General features: G+C 36.4%; 2 protein-coding genes across 3 annotated transcripts in view; one reads left to right on the plus strand and one right to left on the minus strand.

Annotated features, from left to right (window-relative positions):
* The window catches only part of LOC127855270 (uncharacterized), a 224,944-nt gene that overhangs the window by 80,863 nt on the left and 122,112 nt on the right, over positions 1-21,969 (plus strand). The gene's annotated exons all lie outside the window — the stretch shown is intronic.
* The window catches only part of LOC127855256 (importin-13-like), a 70,777-nt gene that overhangs the window by 30,902 nt on the left and 17,906 nt on the right, over positions 1-21,969 (minus strand). For both annotated transcript variants that reach the window (XM_052390696.1, XM_052390695.1), the window contains exons 8-18: positions 17,721-17,793; positions 16,362-16,578; positions 15,036-15,120; positions 13,291-13,422; positions 10,033-10,113; positions 7,010-7,148; positions 5,052-5,101; positions 4,279-4,380; positions 3,391-3,538; positions 2,303-2,484; positions 676-702 (exon numbers count right to left, since the gene is read on the minus strand). In XM_052390696.1, the coding sequence (XP_052246656.1) occupies positions 676-702; positions 2,303-2,484; positions 3,391-3,538; positions 4,279-4,380; positions 5,052-5,101; positions 7,010-7,148; positions 10,033-10,113; positions 13,291-13,422; positions 15,036-15,120; positions 16,362-16,578; positions 17,721-17,793 (1,236 nt within the window). The remainder of the gene's footprint in view (positions 1-675; positions 703-2,302; positions 2,485-3,390; positions 3,539-4,278; positions 4,381-5,051; positions 5,102-7,009; positions 7,149-10,032; positions 10,114-13,290; positions 13,423-15,035; positions 15,121-16,361; positions 16,579-17,720; positions 17,794-21,969) is intronic.

Raw genomic sequence — 21,969 nt, forward strand, 5'->3', positions numbered from 1 at the left:
TTTTCGGAGGGACAGACGGATGCCATATATTTGACCTTAAAGGATGACCTTGACCTTTCACCACTCAAAATGTGCAGCTCCATGAGATACACATGCATGCAAAATATCATGTTGCTATCTTCAATATTGAAAAAATTATGGCCAATGTTAAAGGTTTCGGACGGATGGACAGACGCCATATATTTGACATTTGACCTTGAAGGATGACCTTGACCTTCATCTTTCACCACTCAAAATGTGTAGCTCCATGAGATACACATGCATGCCAAATATCAAGTTGCTATCTTCAATATTGCAAACGTCATGGCAAAATGTTAAAGTTGGAGCAAACAAACACACAAACCAACCAACCAACCAACCAACAGACAGGGCAAAAACAATACGTCCCCCACTATAGTTGTGTGGGACATACAAAAATACTGTTAAACATAACATCATCAACTTAACATCTGCATCAAGGGAACAAGCAGCTTAAGACAGATAGCTTTAAAACAGACTTAAACATTTTGAAACAGTATTTTGGTGACAGTATTCCTAGATGCACTATTATGGTCAAACGAAACAAAAAAATCAGGTCAGATTGAGCATTGCATTAACTCTTATTTTAACAAATATTGAAAACTTGACAAATAAATATTACATAGATATATCTTCAAAAGAGAAAGCAGACTTTACCTTCAAATGGCCTCTGGCTAAGGCCGCCTGAAATAGGTAATGAAAACTATTAACAAAAGTGTCCTATCAAAATGGGTGTAAGGACAAATCTCAACAGTGCAGCTCCAGATATGAGTCGCCTTCTGAGAAAACTGGGCATAATTCATGTGCGTAAAGTGTTGTCCCAGATTAGCCTGTGCAGTTTGCACAGGCTAATCAGGGACGACACTTTCTGCTTTTATGGTATTTTTCGTTTAAAGGAAGTCTCTTCTATATGAAAATCCAGTTAAGGCGGAAAGTGTCGTCCCTGATTAGCCTGCACAGACTGCACAGGCTAATCTGGGACTACACTTTAAGCACATACATTAAACCCAGTTTTCTCAGACTGCGACTCATATGCATTTGTATCCATACAGTCTGATGAAGTGTCACAATGTCTTCTTATGCGACCATGAAACTTTGTGAGACTTTATAGAGGACAGGGTAGCTTCTGACCAGTGTAAACTGGTCTGTAGCTACACTGGCCACATATTGCTTAAAACCCATGTTGGCACAAGGCAGGTCATGGCAGTAGTCTGCCACCTTGGAAAGCCAGAATGATTTGATCTCTTCCATGGTTAAATCCCAAGATTTTTAATTTCTACTTTGAAAAGTTTTACCCAATCAACACTGTCTAGAATAACATGAATATATGAGCAAGGAAGTCCAAGAGACTGCTATATGCCCTTCCAATATTATTTTGATCATACAGTGGTGACCTTGAATTTGGTCCAGCCTGACTCAAGTTTTTCAATAGCTATAGAAGATATTAAGCAGATAAGTAAACAATGAAGGCTAAACTATTGACCTTTAAATGTGATTTTGACCTAATGCAGGTGCAATTGACTTATGCCTTCCACACATTGTATCAGTAACCATGAGCTTGTCACCAAGGTTCATAAAAACCCATCAAAAGATATAGAATATATAGAAAAGACACACAAATAGTGGTTCTCAATTCTGACCTTGAAACATGACCTTGACCTGGCATGACTGACTCAGACATTATCGTCATTGCCTGAATGATGAATAGTGTTGCTCAGTTTAATGAAGATACTTCAATGGGTAGATGAGATATGCATCAAATGCAAGTATATATGCTAAAATTGACCTTGACCTTACTTTAGCCATATGTTTGATGAATGTCTTCTGCACATTGTTTTTAAAAGCCCTAAACATTTTAGCCATGTTTCTGTAAAATGATTCAAAGAGTATATGATAAACAGAGTGGACATGACTATGGAGGCTCAAACTTTTCACATTGAAGTATGACCTTGACCTTGAGCAAACGTGACTGACACCTTCTGCTCATCATCTGAGTGACATTATTATTCTTTTCAAGTTTAATGTAAATTCTTTAATTAGTATAGACTAGACACACATAAAAGCATAAACTTTTGACCTTGGAGTATGGCCATAACTTTTAACCAGTGGGACTGACTCATGCCTTTAGCACTTTATCTCAATGACCTCAACATTTTTGCCATTAAGGTATCCTAAACCTCGCTAAATAAACTTATCTCTATTCATCACTAACCTATTTTCTCCACATATTCAACACAAATGGTGTATTCTCCATTCACTTACGCAAAATCTCCCTCGTATATACCTGACAAGCCCGCAGGATCTGCGGTACAAAGGGTCGAATGTGATCGAGGTTCTCAAGCGTGATGTCCTTGAGTGCCATGGTAGCAGCCTGCGCAGCCTCTGTGTTCGCAACGCCCTGCAGTAGTAGTGGGATCGCTACCTGCAGTGACTGCGGGTGGTAGCTCATCCACTCACCAAATGAACCTGAATGGTAATAACAATTACTAATTGAGCCTTGCACCGAGAAAACCGGATTAAATGTGCATAAAGTGTCATCCCAGATTAGCCTGTTCAATCCACACAGGCTAATTACGGACAACAATTTTCACTTAAACATGAACTTTCAACAAAAAAAACAATAACAGTGTGAAGTGCCTACCCTAATCTATTTGACACTTTACGCAGAAACATAAAACTCTGTTTTCTAGTAACAAGGCTGCAATAATGATCAGTTCAGAACTTAACAAAGGGTACAAGAAGTATAATCACATAGCACAACAATATACTGTCATGTTTTGTAAATAAGGAGCGGGATGGCTACCTAAAGAGACTGGGGAAGATAGCTATTCTACTAAATAAACCCAACAATTTGAGCCTTGATTGGGGAAAACTGGCCTTAATGCGTGTGAGTTAACCCTTTACCACTAGATATGTATTTTGATGCATTTGTAGTCTTTTAGAAAGTTATATTTAATTTAAGACCTTTCTTGCTAGATTCAAGTTTTTAAGGCTTCAATTTCAACATTTAGATACTGATGAGCAGCAAACAGCATAAAACCTGAACAGACTGCGAGTTACTCGCAGGCTGTTCTGGTTTTAAGCTGTTTGCACATAGCCATTTTCACTTTGCTTCTAAGTGGGAAAGGGTTAAGTGTTGTCCTGTGAAAGCCTGTGCAGTCCAACACTGGGATGAAACTTTCCGCTTTTATTGTATTTTTGATTTAAAGAAAGTCTCTGCTAGCAAATATCTAGATCAGGCAAAAAGTGTTTTCCATGATTTGCCTGTGCAAAATGCAATGGCTAATCTGGGACAAAACTACACAAATGCATTAAGCCCAGTTTGCCCGAAGTGGAACTCATTCAGATTTACCAAGCTTTAAGATTTATTACCCAGCATATGCAGTGCCGTAGAGATGAACTTGATGTTGCTGTAGGGGATCTTCTGCAGAAGGTCAAGGACAGTAGGGATATAGATACTCTCCTCAATGTCAACACTCTCAGCCACAGACGCAAACAGGAAGAAGATGGCCTCCACTAACTGTCAATTATACAAACAGAGCATTTTCAAGTATTTCAAGACTAAACTATGAAATACACATGTATTAAAACAAGAGCACTGCATAAAGGGTGCCAACGCTCGGCTTCGGGTGCAGTTTTGAATAAATGAAAGCTTGTCCGAATTTTTTTTTTTAGAGGTCACAGTGACCTTGACCTTTGACCTAGTGACCCCAAAATGGGTGTGGAATGTAGAACTCATTAAGGTGCATCTACATATGAAGTTTCAAAGTTGTAGGTGGAAGCACTTTGATTTTAGAGCCAATGTTAAAGTTTTAGCACGGCGGATGGCCGAAGACGAGCTGGCTATGACAATACCTTGGGTTTTCTCTGAAAATAGCCTAGCTAAAAAACCACAACAGATTTCATAACACAAGTCTTCTTTGTCCATGCTCCCTCAGGGAATCAAAACAAAGTTCACCATCTGCTAATGAGAAAAGAAAACAACATTTTCAGGTATTTTGGTATTAGGTTTGCAATACAAAGGACAGATGCACATTTCTGGTTACTTTTACCAACAATTTGATCAACCCATTATATATTACAAAACTTTGACACAGATGCATCACACGGCTTTCAGACAAATTCAAAGCGCCGAGTGATATGAAAATGAGTTTGCAGTTCAAGTGAGTATTTTGGTTATCATTTTGTACCTGCACAAATTTTAAGTAGCCAATACCAGTGGTCAATTGATTTTGTTTGACCCTGATAAGACAGGCTTACCTCCCATGTAACGCTGATCTCTTTTTCCGCTCTGACAAGTGTACTAAGAGCATTGCACAGGTAACCTAGTAATGGCTCACGCAAAATGCTGTATGCATACATCTGGCAAATGGAAAAGATAATGATAAAGTCATTTTCAGTTTTTAGCAATCCAACACTTAATCATATTATTCACATGCAAAAATACATGTTATTTTACTGAAAATCAATGAACATTTAAGAACAAAAAGGATTTTTCCTAGACGATTGAAACAATTTACTGTTAGAAAAAGGTCATGGAAAGTAATATACAACTGTCAAAAATACAAAATCCGTTGAAAAACATACTTTTAGCAGGTTATTTTTTTTACTTCCATTTAATGTCAACAAACATTTTGAAGCGCATAGTGACGATTGAATTTCCAAGCAAAAACGACGAATTCTATATTTTTGGTAAAAATAAAGGGTACATGCTCAGATATGGGTGGTGCAAATAGGTTGGCAATTGAGCATAGCCTCCATTTTATGTCTAACAACATTTCCAGAACGTTTTATTAGGACTTTCTTCAAACTGTATGACTTAAACAAGTAATGTGCCAACTGCCCTCCCATCAGCCCAGGGTGTTCCCATAAAATGTCCAGTCAAGAAATTGGCATGTAAAATAGTTAACGCTTCTTTCAATCAATTACTTGATGAAAGGCATATTAAATTGAATTATTCAATCACAAATCACTTATATGGTCATTGCAATATATTGCTAAATTTATTAATAATTATTTATTAATTAACAAACCATCGTATCTCCAATGTCCTGCCTATAACATCGGAACTGCTCTTTCTCTTCTGTAAAAGAGGTCAGACCTGAGATGAGTTCACGGAAAACATGACACAAAATTGCTTAAATTTATTATATACACATTTTTCCTAAACATAGTTTCTATAAAAACTAAACATTGTGGTGGCAATACTCCCCACCATAGTGTTTTTCCCAGGAGGGCAAAGGGGCATGGGGAATTACATTCAAAATGGGCATTTTAACGCACAGTTTAGGCAAAACAGGGCGAAATGTTCTGTGAATACCTGGTTTTGGGAGAAACATTTAATCCTATCAGCGGCAGTTGTGGGAAAAAACATAAAATTATAAACAAGCACATTAAATGGTTATTTATGTATTTGACTTACTTTTATTAACATTAATATATTAACCTTGCAATGTTTTCCATTAGAGTTCCATGCTGTTTCAGTAAACTGTACAGCATGACAAACAAAATAAAGCAATATATGCATATGAATCTGAGTATACAAAGATCAATTAACATATAATTGAAACCATGTTTGTCTCATCTCATTTTCTATCGATAATCTTGTCAGATGTTTTAAATCTGCGAGTACACTGAACCTTAATATGCAAACACGTTTCCGTGACAAAAATCCATTGAGTAAATATGTTTGTTTTTTTAACTAAAATGTTTTATGCAAAATTGATTATCACCGGCATTAATTTTCATTAAGCCCTTCAAAATGTATGATCCCCATCGTTAATTCCTTCGTTTTTTGCCAATTTTGCTGAGAGTCACAATTTATTTTCTGTATCGTCCGCCATCATGTTAAAATGATGTAAGTGAAATTTGCCATTCGTATTTTGTTTAATTAGTATACGATACAATAATTGTTTCAATTATTAATTATCTAAAAGACCATAACAAATAAGTTACAACTTGTTATTTTTAAAAATTAAATTACCTGTACAAATAAATGTTTTAATATTACTGTATTATGCATTAAATGCACAATTTCCACTAGGATTACACTCGGTTTTTATTAATGTTCTCCTAGTAAACTGTCCACGATTTTATCGTGGAGGAGTAAACATTACAGACCCATTAGTGTGGTTTATATGTATGTTTATATGTATATTAGCCACTGAAATTATTTACATATATTGATGCGGAGTTATTAAAGCATGAATAATTCACAACCGCACGCATCTTTGCTGCCTTGGGGTCATTTTTTGATACTAGTCCCCTAAGAAGTTTGGTCCAGGCGCAATTAAGATTTTATCAATAAGGGCGCGTGGCGGCTTTTGCCTTTGAAAAGGGCAGAGTGGCACTTAAGAAGAACGGCGTGGCGCAGTGCCACACAAAAAGGGCCTGGGAAAAAGACTACACCATGGCCCAGTAGCTCTATGTATTTCAACCCAATAACTACTTATCTTCAATTGCCATTTGAAGCTTGTTTTTTTTTAATAAAGGATTTTTTTCTTTAGCCATCAGATAACTTGAAATGGGTGAAAGGGAGTATGAATCTCGGATCAAGGTAAATTCTTGGAACATTCCTAGTAATTGCCCAGTGCTGGCTCGGCTAGCTCAGTTAACAGAGCGCTTCATTACAAATAAGAGGATTGCCGGTTCTATTCCCGTACTGTTTACATAGGATAGGACATGAATTGATTTCTACTTAAGGCATTTGTCAGTTAATGGCATAAATGTATGCTTTTAAGATGGTCAAACTAGCTTATCCAGAAAAAGTGTGTAGATTAACTGTCGCCACTATATAATTTAAATGGGGGAGATTTTTAATTACCGAACAACCCCTCCTCCTCCTCAAATATACATACACAATGCTCCTGTAAAATGTACCTGTAGTCAACAGGTGTCAGATTTCCTCTGTGAGTACTTTGACTAGCAGGTTTTCTATAAACATAACACTAAGCCCCCCACCCTTTTCTAACACACCCACACAATGTTGTACCTGCAGTCCACATTGTGTAGATTTCCTCGGGAGGGTACTGGACCTTGACCAGCAGGTTCTCTATAAGACCCAAGTATACTGGCTGGAATATGGGCAGCAACATGTGGTACTTCTCCACAGGGAAATCCTGCAGGGTGTCCTGCAAGGGGAGAAAATACTGGGAGCTAATGTCAGATGATAACACGTATGGGAAGTCTTGAAGAAGGGATGCAATGGTACCCTATAAACTAGGGATGCAAGAGGTTTCGGGAAAAGGTTAACTTTGAAAAAAATATTTGATTTTATTTTTTCATGGAATTATTCGTACGATTTTACTTTTTGCATGTGGCATACTGCCATCTTGCGCTGGCGACTAGTTAAAACAGCATGCAGCACCATCAACGGTATTAAACAACGTGTCAACTATCAAAGTAATAAAGCAATAAATCACTACCTTTGTGATAACAAATAGGGGGAACATTTTGATTATTGGCCCTATTGTTTTGTTTGACTCGCGAAAATGTAACTAGCGCACTGCGGGGAGTGGGAGCTATTAGCGAAGACGTAATTGACTATTTATCGAACTCGACATCAAATCAGTTGAGACATTGGACGGCTTATTTTGATGTTTTGTTAACCAATATCCAACACTGATTGCCTGGGAAAATACCGTGTTTATAAGTATCAATTTTATCGAGAATTGCATTCGTATTTAAAATCTTGCCGAGTAAACATCGTACTTCTTTATCAGAATATAGTTTCATTATTATAATTTACGTCATACAATTCCAAAATTACCATCCAATGCAAGTTTTATTTAAGAAAGCAAATTACAACTAATAAAATAATAAAACATCAATTAATATATTTACAAAATAAAACCGTTAAATTTAGTATTTGTGTAATTGCTTAAAATTTGTGCGCTATGGTACGTCAAAAAACATACTAACTATTAGTATTCCAGATCTTAATACCTAGTTACTTCGCTATTAAATAAATATACTGATTCTATAAATGATTACATTTACAACTTACATTTTGTTCGAAATTAATTAAATTTGCATTCGTTTCCTTTATTTTACCCACTTTTTAAAATACACAATGAATATCAAACGATAATACTTCGGCTACAGACGCTATTTAAATGCAAACAACAAAATATGAAATAATCGAATAAGAAGAGATGCTGATTCGTTGAACACACATAACACACTTTACATCGAACTGAAAGGGAAAACAACTTTTGAATATTAATTCAAGTTGAATTTCAAAAATTAAAACAGAAGGAACAAACGAACACACAATAGTTGTGAGCGATACGACGCAAACGTAATATAAGCGACCCAACTAAAAATAAGTTAATAACACATGAAAATGAACATTGTGTAGTTCTTTAATGTTTTACTCCTATGCATTAACACAGGAAAAATAAATACAATATATCGCATACATTTACAAAACAAGATGTGTTTGTGAAACACAATGTCCCCCTATATGATGTTTGACATTGTAGGATGACCTTGACCTTGTGAAGGATGACCTTGACCTTTCACCACTCAAAATGTGCAGCTCCATGAGATACACATGCATGCCAAATATCAAGTTGCTATCTCCAATATTGCAAAAGTATTCATAAAATAAGCGATTTGGGCCACATATATTTGACCTCTGACCTTGAAGGATGACCTTGACCTTGACCTTTCACCACTCAAAATGAGCAGCTCCATGAGATGCACATGCATGCCAAATATCAAGTTGCTATCTTCAATATTGCAAAAGTATTCATAAAATGAGCGATTTTGGCCACATATAATTGACCTCTGACCTTGAAGGATGACCTTGACCTTGACCTTTCACCACTCAAAATGTGCAGCTTCATGAGATACACATGCATGCCAAATATGAAGTTGCTATCTTCAATATAGCAAAAGTTATTGCAAAATGTTAAAGTTGGCGCAAACAGACAGACCAACAGACCAACAGACAGACCAACAGACAGGGCAAAAACAATATGTCCCCCACTACTAAAGTGGGGGACATAATTATTAAAATAAATTGTATACAAATTATTTTATTACAAAACTGGTATGTTATCAACGCAAGCGATGTCAAATTTGAAATTACAGGTACTTTCGTTTCTATAAAGCGGGTCGAGCGGCATGACTTTTTTACGTACTATTAATCATTTCAGCTACTTAAGGTGTTTCGGTTAACCGGTTAATAACCGGTTATGGAAAAAGGTTAACCGGTTTATGATTTTTGTAACCTCTTGCATCCCTGCTATAAACAAACTCCTTCAATTATTTAAATAACTTGCGTTTGGTTTCTGAAAGGTACCCTAAAAACACCCTTATTATGTGCTCAATTATTTAAACAACTAGTGCTTGGTTTATGATCAGAGAAGTCTGGTTGAATCAGGTACAATAATAAGAGTTTTTGATAATCATCACTCTTAAAAATTACTAGTAAAGTTGACAGCAGCAGACGAAAGCTAATATAACCCTGACAAAAATGAATCAGTTCTTTTCAGCCCCAGACAAAAGCTCATTCCTTTCATCATCTGCAAGGTACTTAGTTTTTTGAAAGTTTGACGTTTTGTTGGAGCCTTAAAATAAACAGATAAGCTTTTGTCAAGGGCATAGTATAAGCAGGTGAGCTTTTTCTATCTTTGTTAACTTGTAGTTACTGTAGAGAAAATGTCTGGGTGAGCTTTGAATGTAAGCTTTTGTGCTACGTTCTACTTTTATCAAAAACTCAGACAGCAGTTTCATAGATTTTGCAACCCCTTTTCTCAATCTGATCCCATGCCCCACGTTTCCTTGAATGGCTGGATCATGCAGACATGTTTTTTTCTTATAATGTGGTCATACAAATATGAACAGGGATATTTGGAAATATTTTCTTGTCAATATCATCATAGAATATAAGAACAAACATATATGAACTCTATTCAACCAAGCAAGGAACCAGGGGGTCTGGGGGTGGTTTAGGTCACAATTTATGACACAACTGCCTGTGGTATCACATGGCAAGGTATGGTTTACCTGCAAAATGTACCAAAACGTGAAAGTCATACTGCTGCACTGTTCATCCACTGGATAGTGACCAGGCACACTGCAGCATTCCTGAGGAGAGAAATACAATAACAGGTGACATGAATTGCAGGTTTAAACTAAACAGACTGAGTGTTTACTTCCATGGAAAATCCAGATCTACAATCCTTGTAAAAAGCAATTATCGAAAGAAAATAAAAATATTTATTAAAAGAATAAAGACTTTTTAAGTAACAAAGGAAATAAGAACAAGAGATGTGTTTGTCAGAAACACAATGCACCCTATTGCGCCGCTTTGATTTTTTTGTTTGACTTTTGACCTTGAAGGATTACCTTGAACTTCCACCACTCAAAATGTGCAGCTTCATGAGAACGCCGCTTTAAAAAAAAATAAAAAATGACCTTTGACCTTGAAGGATGACCTTGACAATGAAGGATGACCTTGACCTTGAACTTCCACCACTCAAAATGTGCAGCTTCATGATAACGCCGCTTTGAATTAATTTTTTTTACCTTTGACCTTGAAGGATGACCTTGACCTTGAAGGATGACCTTGACCTTGAACTTCCACCACTCAAAATGTGCAGCTTCATAATAACCCCGCTTTGATTTTTTTTGACCTTTGACCTTGAAGGATAACCTTGACCTTCCACCACTCAAAATGTGCAGCTTCATAATAACGACGCTTTGATTATTTTTTTGACCTTTGACCTTGAAGGATGACCTTGACCTTGAAGGATGACATTGACTTTGAACTTCCACCACTCAAAATGTGCAGCTTCATGAGAACGCCGCTTTGATTATTTTTTTGCCCTTTGACCTTGAAGTATGACCTTGACCTTGAAGGATGACCTTGACTTTGAACTTCCACCACTCAAAATGTGCAGCTTCACGAGAACGCCGCTTTGAAGTTAAAAAAAAATAAATTGACCTTTGACCTTGAAGGATGACCTTGACCTTGAACTTCCACCACTCAAAACGTGCAGCTTCATGAGATACACATGCATGCAAAATATCAAGTTGCTATCTTCAATATTGAAAAAGTTATGGCCAATGTTAAAGTTTTCGGACGGACAGACGCCATATATTTGACATTTGACCTTGAAGGATGACCTTGACCTTCACCTTTCATCACTCAGAATGTTCAGCTCCATGAGATACACATGCATGCCAAATATCAAGTTGCTATCTTCAATAGTGAAAAAGTTATGGCCAATGTTAGAGTTTTTTTCGGACAGACGGACAGACTGACATACACACATACATACATACTGACTGACAGACAGTTCAACTGCTATATGCCACCCTACCGGGGGCATAAAAAATATATAACTGTGAAATTGCTTAAAAGTTAATTAGATTAATTAAATTTTTTTTTACTTATTCCATTGAAAAGCAGTTTCAGAATGATTTTTACAACCTTCAGCATTATTGCGTGACAATTAAATTAAGCAACTGTTTCCTTTTTTTATTAATCGGTCATAAAAATGTGAATTTTGAAAAGGACAAAAAATAAAACAACAACAAAATATCAATCAGGCAATAATCAACAGAAATTAAAAACATGTTTTGATGTCTGAACTGTCAGGAAAATGATGCCAAATTTGCATGAAATGTGAAAGTATGCAACAAGACATATGTTCATATGGCAAAGACGTACACAAAACTCTGTTTATGTCTGAAACAAGATATTTACATGGCCAAATTTGACTTTTGACCTCTAAGTTTTACCTTGACCTGCGACGTAATAAGTGTGAAATACACAACACTTAGTTTTTAGTAGTCATTAATGGAAGTTTATTTTTAAATTGAAAGCAGTTTTATGGCCTTATTCGAACTATAACTTCTCCGTGCAACCTTGACATCTGATCCAAGTAGGAATTTTTTAAACAATCATGCAGAGTCTTCATGGTGCTTGTTAGCGGTAAGTCATTTAAAACAAGACTATTGCCAAGCAATATATGTCCCCTACCGGCTCCACCATTGTCAGAAAATCCACCATTGTCAGATTAAAAAAAATAAATATTTGTTACCATAGCACCCAGAATTTTTGATGTAGGAACAAAACGAAATGGCGTGCATAATGTCCATATTGCCATCTATCCATGTTTCAAGTTTCTTGAAAAAATATAAAGAACTTTCAAAGTTATTGCAGGATCCAGAAAACCAAAATTTTCAGCAGTATTTCTAGTCAATTTTTTACCATAGCAACCAGAATTTTTGATGTAAGAATGAAATGACGTGCATAATGTCCATATTGACATCTATCCATGTTTCAAGTTTATGAAAAAATATTAAGAACTTGTAAAGTTTTTGCAGGATCCAGAAAAGTGTGACAGACAGACTGACAGAGCGCAAACCATAAGTCCCCTCTGGTGAAATCGGTAGGGGACAATTAAACTGATTAAAGAAAGAGTACAAATTGCAGACAAGCGGTTTCACATCTGATCTCTAAAAAAGACCTTGACCTTAAAGGTCAGGAGAATGGTTTTAAAGGTGACACATTGTCTTATAATTGACATTTGCTGAAAGTTACCTCAAAATCCATCACTATGTGGCTAAGTTAAGTAATTGCTGAGATGGACAGACAGATGGACAGTGCCACTGCTCTATGCTGTCTCTAATGCAAGGGGGCAGGGGACAAAAACTCCACTAGTCCGCTCTTATTGACGAGTGAAATCTTGAAAGGGCGAGTGAATTTCCAAAAAGCTCTCGTCCTACAGGACGAGTGAAAAAAAGCTGATGTTTAAATATGTATTTTCTGACCACTAAGACTCTTTTCATTAAATAAAATTATTTTCTGGACGCATATCTATTCCGAAAGTAGAACGCGAATGAACTGGAAATTGTAATTGTAAATTTCATACAGCAGGTGCGCGTTGTTATTAGAGACTGTGTCCCGAGTAAATATTGGCTTTTTGGTGTAAACTTTGAGCTTCCATGTTGACAGGGAACCATCCAACTGCATTCACGGTAAGTATTGATTTTCAGAGAATTATTTAACCGCGAAGTACAGTTTTAAACCAGTCTGAATTTCGTCTGAAAAATGTCTGACATACAAGCGTTTTTTAAAGGGGACGGGGCGATTTTCAAACGTCTGAAACAGAAAACACGCGAGCATTAGAAGGACAAGTGCATGTGTTTGCAAGACAAGTGAAAATTGTTATGCACTTGTCCTGCAGGACGAGTGCAGTTTAGAAATATTTTTGTCTCCTAAAAGGGGGCATACAAATGTTCAGCTGATCATACCAGGACCAGTCCAACCAGTTTCTGTGCATCTGACTTGCGGTTCTCATTGTCCCCACACACAGTCTCCAGTATCAGCCGTGGGTGACTCTCTGCCACTGATATCACGATCTGCGTCAGACCCTGACACACGTCCTTCACAGCAACAATAGAAGAAATATAAATCTGTTATGCATTTATCAGAACATTCAATTATTTTCCATATGTTCCTTGCACTGGGAAAACAGGGTTTAATGCAAGTGCGTAGTGTTGTCTAAGATTAGCCGGTACAGTACTTCTGCTTTTAAGGAATTTTTGTTTGAAGTCTCTTCTTGGCAAAAATTCAATGTAGGCATCGTCCCTATTAAACCATGGAGGACTGCTCAGGATAACAAGGGACAACACTTGACACAGATGTTTTAAGCCCCGTTTTTCCAGAGTGTGACACATATTTATATTAATTAGCATCAGAAAGGCATCCACATGAGGGCAATCATGGGGCTCAACCAATCAGAATTATAAAATTTAAATCTTTTAGGGTTTAATTTCCCAGCCTAAAGCTGAGCCAAATTTGCCCAAATCCCCCCCACAGAGGGTTACAGAGTTATGTATATGCCTTATGCTCACCACCAGAACCTTCACAGCCTGGGTGAGAAAAATCCAAAATATGAGTCACGTTCTGAGAAAAACTGGGCATAATGCATGTGCATTAAGTGTCGTCCCAGATTAGCCTATGCAGTCCGCACAGGCTAATCAGGGACAACACTTTCCGCCTAAAAATGATTTTCAGTAAGGTAGGACATCCTTGAAACTAAAAATACCATAAACACGGAAAGTGGCGTCCCTGATTAGCCTGTGCGGACTGCAGTCTGCACAGGCTAATCTGGGATGACACTTTACCCACATGCATTAGGCCCAGTTTTCTCAGAACACGGCTCATATGGTGTCCGATTATTAAGAGACAATATGACATTATATCTTTAGAATTGATGTTCACATATTCTTGTGTTTTACCTAAGCAACCTGATGGAGAGCAATTGATATACTAAAGTATTTATTCAAACATCTTCAAACATAGCGAAATACAATTGCAGCCTATTAGTGACAGATGTTTAAAGCAAGGCATTTTGCCGATGATGATTGCATTGTTTATTTGCATTAACAAACAAACCACAGATTTTCAAAAGCCGTCGGATTACCATCATTGTGTATTTGGAAAAGATTAATAAGCCCATAAATTATGTCTATGGTAGGTTATTCATGTTTTGAAATAACTGTTAGTACAAAGCATATAACAATTGCAGTGGTGTATTTGATATTATTAGGTCTTGTGATGGGGAAGGATTGGACGCATACTTAGGAAGCATCAAAATAATCTTCTTAAGGTCTCCATGGCGTAATAAATATGGTGTCTGCCTAGCGACCAAGAGGTTACGGGTTAGATACCCACTGTGGGAGCCTTCTTTAGAATCCAAGTAATGGTTCTAGGCCTAGGCAACGGACTCGAGAGCATTTCAAATAAGCCTGTGGCTTTCAATGCAATCGAGCCAAAATAATTAGGTTTAAACTAAATATTCTTCTTCTACACATACATTAAGGGTTCTACCCAGGCAGCAATAAGGGTTCTACCCAGGCAGCAACATTGCTGTCATTGTAGTTTGTTTTTTTAAATGTTGTAAAACATGTTACATTTAATTTTTTTTTACAAATTTCAGACAAATGGACAAACCCATTTCTTAAGAAGCTATGCGCCATAACACCTATAGTACCATGTTGTGTTTGTCCACTGCATCCACCAACATTCCCTGCAGCTGAAGAACCAGGGGAAGTAACTTCTGTATTGTCAAGGGATACCTAAAATCAACCAGGATTAGTAACTCCTGTATTGTCAATAGATACCTGCAAACAATCAGGGAAGGCAATTTCCTTATCATAAATGGTGACTTCTGCATTGTTGAAGGATTCCTGAAAACAACTATTCCGATGTCCAAACCTATACATGTGTATCTGCAGCTCACATTCTGCAGACATGTTAAAAATTACGATAAAATTTGCATGACCACCAGTGTACTAGGTTTTTTCAAGTATAGTTAAAGGGGCTAGAAACAATATTACAAGTGCTGAATATATTACAACATTTGTATCAAAAGAAAATAATCAATTATTATGATTTTCCCTACATATAATTTTTACACAAATTATGAGGGGCTTTCACCCATGATTTTTATCAAACTCCAAAACTTTTAAAACAATGAGATGTAATGGTATCACTACCATTACAATGAATATTCTATGCACATATTAAAAATATACTGATAACATCTTCAAAGCAAGTTGCAAAGCCATCATCTGTTGAACTTACTTCTGAATGAACATGGGCATTTAAAGGACAGCTATATCATCTGCCATGATCCTTCAGACTTTCGTGTGTTAAAATTTACCTTAAAGTGACTTGACTACCTTAATATGATGAGCATTGGATGACCTTTTTATGAAAAGAGCAAACAAGTTGTTAAAATATGGGCTAAATCATTGAACCTTTACATGTGACCTTAACCTTGAGTTGGCTTGAATGGTTCATCATAAATCCTTATAATGGTAAAAGAGATATTGAGCTGACACACAAAACAGACATGCGAAAAAGAGGCTAAAAATGTAAACTAAGTGTGACCTTGAACTTGTGCTGGCATGAAAGGCCCATATCTTTTTCACATCGTTTCAAAGACTTTCAAATGCCAACCGAGTATCACAAAAATCCTTTTAAATAAATAGGAGATATGCAGCAGGCAGTAAATGGAGCCTTGAGTATTTTACCTTTAATTGTACCTTAACCTTCAAAAATGATTTATTCATTCTGCACATCATTTCAACCAAAGAGACTCAAATATTCGACCTTCAAGTGTAACCTTCAAAATCCTTTAAAAGGCATAGGCGATCATGAGGGGACACACAAATAAATGAATAACTAACAAATGCCATCTGAAAATTGTCCCAATGACAATAACATATAAGACAAATTTCGAAGAGGATAGGATATAGAAAGTACTAAGGACATACAATCAAGCCTCCAATCTTTAACATCAACCAAGACTCACTTGTGAGCATCAGGCTGAGTGAACACCTTCACAAGCGTATCAACTGCGGCATCAAACAGGTGCTCGCTATTCAGAGACTGGAAAACCTGCACGATGATTTGCTCGGCCTCGTTCATTGGTATGCCGAAGTCCACCCAGGAGCCAAAGCACTTGAGGGCCTGTTCATACACCTCATTGGGTGAGTTTGGACTGATCAGGTTGCTTAATAAGGCAAGGACTGAAATGATAAGAGTGAATTCATTTACCCTTTACCACTTAGATACGTATTTTGATGTGTTTGTAGTCCCTTAGAAAGTTAAATTTAACTAAAGACCTTTCTTACTAGATTCAAGTTTATTTCCAACCCATAGATACTGATGAGCAGCAAACAGCATAAAACCTGAACAGACAGCGAGTTACTCACAGGCTGTTCAGGTTTTATGCTGTTTTCACATAGCCATTTTCACTTTGCCTCTGAGTGGAAAAGGGTTGAGGAAATATCAGTCGTTTCCATTAGTTTTAAACAGGGCGTTTTTTTTTCTTACAGAAAAATCTGCAAACAAGAGCTAGTAACAGTAAAATATATATAATTATAACACTTAAAAATGTGACCCAGTGGCATGGACAGTTTTGACCCAAGAGACATTATTTTTACAAATGTTGTAGAAAGCGATTACAAAATTAAACATACCAAATTTTGAACATTTGGGCCGTGATTTTTTTTTTTAACTATATGAACCCCCTGAGTGTTTCCAGCATTGATCTTTAATATGGTCATGATTTAAGAAAATTTAATAGAGGGCTATTACACACTAACACATAAAAATTAATGCACATTTGGATCTGGTAGTTTCAGAGATGTAAAATATTTGCTCATATAGTTTAAAGTAATTTTAAATTTTCACAATGCCATACTATATAAAACAATTCATGCACCTTTCAATTTTGTCTGTTTGAAAAGTGTAGGAGAACACTAATTTGGTCTATAGATGATGAACAGATACGTATCCATGGTGATTCTTATATATCCCTTTTACTTGGTATCGGGGGTATCAGCAAGCAATGAAGTAATTTTGGACACATGAAAAGGGTAGGAAATGATATTCATTATAAATGTGTTCTTTTTGTAGAGTCTGTTTAAAACATCAAACTGGCCAATAAGGCAAGTATTTACAAGATTTTTGAATGGTTTACAAGTATATGAAATTAGACTTCAAGAACAGTAAAGCATATATACCATGGCAATAGAGACAGAACTAAAAAAAGACAAGTAAAATAAACAAATAATGCAAAATTATTACAAATCATTTGGTAAACACAATTATCTTATTTTCTATCTGAAAGCCTAAACATGTAATACTGAAGAGTTACTAGACTTACTTTTGTTGATGCTTTTATTCAGCTCCTGTCGAACACCAGCTCTCTTGTCATTAGACATGCTAAGGCTAAAAAACTGAAATATCAATATAGGCCTCAATAAGAACTCAATCTATCCCTATGTAAAACAAGAGCACCGCCTTGCGGGTGCAGACCGCTCATCTATTTTCTTTTTAAAGGTGGAGGGACTCTCATTTTCAATCACAAAGGAGGGAGGGGTGGAGTGAAGAGCGGTGCATTGTGTGGGGGTGTGGACATTTATTACATTTTCTTCCAAAAATGCGAAAAAAAGGAAAAAAAAATCGGGGGGGGGGGGGGGGGGGGGGGTGGGGGGGGATTCTTGGGTGTGATGGTTGGACGGTATTTCAAACATAAAATAATAAAAATAAATATTTGTGTTTTTTAACCGTTTCATAAAAAAAAATTGGGGGGGGGGGGGGGGGGGGGGTGAGGTGGGGGGGGTATAGTGTGAGGGTGTGGTGGTAATTTGTGAGATGATCTTAAAAAAAAAAAAAAAAAAAAAAAAAAATAGGGGGGGGGATTCGGGTGGGGGGAGGGGGGGGGGGGGGGGGTGGGGGGGGGATTCTTGGGTGCGATGGTTGGACGGTATTTCAAACATAAAATAATCAAAATAAATAGTTTTGTTTTTTAACCGTTTAAAAAAAAAAATTGGGGAGGGGGTGGGGGGGGGGTATAGTGTGAGGGTGTGGTGGTCATTTGTGAGATGATCTTAAAAAAAAAAAAAAAAAAAAAAAAAGGGGGGGGGGGTGGGGGGGGGGGGGGGCACGGGCGATGGTTTGGGTGGAGTCTATTGTGGTATGTCAGGTAAGAGTAGTTTTGTCAAAGTATCAATCAAATCTAATCATAAATAAAGAAGTTATGGCAATTTTAGAGAAATTTAATAATTTGACCTTGAGAGTCAAGGTCATTCAAAGGTCAAGGTAAAATTCAACTTGCCAGGTACAGTAACCTCATGATAGCATGAAAGTATTTGAAGTTTGAAAGCAATAGCCTTGATACTTAAGAAGTAAAGTGGATCGAAACACAAAATTTAACCATATATTCAAAGTTACTAAGTCAAAAAAGGGCCATAATTCCGTAAAAATGACATCCAGAGTTATGCAACTTGTCCTTTTACTGTACCCTTATGATAGTTTGCGAGTGTTCCAAGTATGAAAGCAATATCTATGATACTTTAGGGGTAAAGTGGACCAAAACACAAAACTTAACCAAACTTTCAATTTTCTAAGTATAAAGGGCCCATAATTCCGTCCAAATGCCAGTCAGAGTTACATAACTTTGCCTGCACAGTCCCCTTACGGTAGTTAGTAAGTGTTGCAAGTATGAAAGCAATAGCTTTGATACTTAAGGAATAAAATGGACCTTAACACAAAACTTAACCAAAATTTTCAATTTTCTAAGTATAAAAAGGGCACATAATTCTGTCAAAATGCACGCCAGAGTTATCTAACTTTGCCTGCCCAGTCCCCTCATGATAGTAAGTAAGTGTACCAAGTTTGAATGCAATAGCATTGATACTTTCTGAAAAAAGTGGACCTAAACGCAAAACTTAACCAAAATTTTCAATTTTCTAAGTATAAAAAGGGCACATAATTCAGTCAAAATGCACGCCAGAGTTATCTAACTCTGCCTGCCCAGTCCCCTCATGATAGTAAGTAAGTGTACCAAGTTTGAATGCAATAGCATTGATACTTTCTGAGAAAAGTGGACCTAAACGCAAAACTTAACCGGACGCCGACGCCGACGCAGACGCCGACGCCAAGGTGATGACAATAGCTCATAATTTTTTTTCAAAAAATAGATGAGCTAAAAATACTTTGTACGTTTAAATACTCACATGAATATTTGCATATTGACAACAAATTTCATGTCGCTTTAATTGTAATCCCTATACATAGCCTGATCATGTATTTAGGTCTTTTTTTATTCGAACTTTAGTTGTTTTTTTGTTTTTTTCCTGAGTTTACAATAACCAATCATCACAAATTTTTGCCTTGAGAGAGTTTTATTCAAGTTCGACTTAAAAAAGTCAGCAATCATTCTAAAAGATGGTCACTCAAGTTATAAAGTAAAGTTAATCTAAATTTTTTCTTAACAGAAATGTGAATTAGGTGGCTTTGACATCACTCTGTGTTCTGTATTAATCAAAGCGCTGAAGGCACTGGAGATGTTCGCTATTGCATAATTTAAGACGCAATTCATTTTTGAAAATCAATCGCAAGTTTAAAATGAACACACGCCATTCAACTTTATAAAGTGTGTGTCATAGCGCACGGGTCGAATTTGTGTGCACTTTTTATCATCCTTATTATTTCATAGAAATAACTAAGACAAAATAAAAACAACATGCTTTTTGGAAGTTCTGAAAGCATAGAAAGTATGATGAAAATGGTTATGCGAACTTAATATAAAGAACATTTGCAGTCACCATCATATTAAAGGAATATTTTTCTAATATCAAATGACTATCTCACCAAGAATATAAATTCATAATGAAAGTTCCGTGTACAAAATTTTTGATTTTTGACACCATATACAAATTCAAAATATACAATAATCTTCGTATCTTGTATATGGAGGAATAAAAGTATATAAACATTGCTGTTTATGCTTTACTTGTTACCCGAGCAGTTCACACGGTGTCAACAACGCTAACATAAAAATAGGTATAGAGCACTAATGCGCTTTTAGGCGTAGCTGTTTCAGTTTTCATCTTAGTGACTTTTACATAACGCCAAAAAACACGCATGAATATTTTCGAATACTTAATAAGCTGATTCGAGATACAACCTCTGAATTTTTGCTACATCACTGCGTATATGCTCAATTCAAAGGATGCAGCACTGTTCAGTGTAAGGAATTCCGGACTTCTCTCTGTATGCTCAAACGACACAAATTGTGGCCCTGTTACAATTACGCGTTACAATCAATCTCGCAGAATTTCACTTTCGCCTCCAAGATGAGTAAACAATCATTAGCGAAATAGTATAGTGTCACGATAAGAGAAAATCGTTTAATTATCATACCACAATATTTGCCGTACTTGGTCAGCACGTCTGGAAATCATTTCTAAATGTGTGGATATGCTGCCATTATTAACAAGTTTGCTATTTTGAATTCAATTTTGTATCAAAAAGCATTGTTCTTAAATGTGGCATTTTCAATTCGCAATGAGATTTGTAATGACCCTCGTCATGCGAAAATGGGTCTTATTCCATATTCGCCCATCATATAAATAGCCCACTCAACAATCCCTCCTTCTGGTAAGGAGAAACATAGCATATTGAGTGATTTTAAAGCGAACAGCATCGCCTATGGCCTGACTGCGCAAAAGCACATGTTGTGTTTAACAAACGCTTGCCGAAACGCATAAGACCCATTTTCGCATGACGGCGCTGTTGACGTGTGATTTAAATGTGTCGAAAGAAAACTGCGTTTAAATCAAATATAAACATACGATATATTTCGATAGAGAAGAAAGATACTCATAATAAGGCATATGAGGACACATATGAAGTGCTCTCCCGTAGTATATTTTTTATTTTCTCACACTAATGTGTGGTTTGACAATGCTAACACACATTTCATGCGGTGAATATGCAGCTTACAAGTGAAAAACACAACACAATAGTTTAACTTTTGTTTAATTGTATTTAATTATTTAGAAAAGTAAATTGCTTACTTTATTTCAAAGTCAGCGTATACGCCGACTACATTTTTAAAAGACATTTATTGTTATAAATATATTTAATATAATATATTTAGTTGTTTTCGGTTTTAGCGATTATAAAGCATTTTCGAGGTTGCCTATAGTATGCCTGTAGTAATTGATGAACTCATATCCAACTGTCTATGTATTGAGAACTGTGAATATAAACAAGCTAAACCTTCTACTAACCTTCTACTGTTGCGTTGCTAGCACCCGTAAATACAAAAGATCGCCGCTATCTGTTCAGAACCAAAGAACGTTTTTAGAAATACCCACTGTAGTAGCATGAACGAGGTTATGAAACAGGTCATTCGTATTATTATTATAAATTGTGTGTTATATTCGGGTTTAGCGATTATGAAACTTTTTTTGTTTGTTTTTGTATATCGTATCGCTGAAGTTATTGTTGAACTTGTGTTCAACGTTTTATAAATTGAGAATATAAATAAGCGTCAACTTTTTCCCGAATCTCTCAATTTACGACCTGTACTACGTAATTGAGTTGTATGTGAGAGCGTAACC

The sequence above is a fragment of the Dreissena polymorpha genome, chromosome 13 (assembly GCF_020536995.1).
Source record: "Dreissena polymorpha isolate Duluth1 chromosome 13, UMN_Dpol_1.0, whole genome shotgun sequence".
NCBI classification, from domain to species: domain Eukaryota; kingdom Metazoa; phylum Mollusca; class Bivalvia; order Myida; family Dreissenidae; genus Dreissena; species Dreissena polymorpha.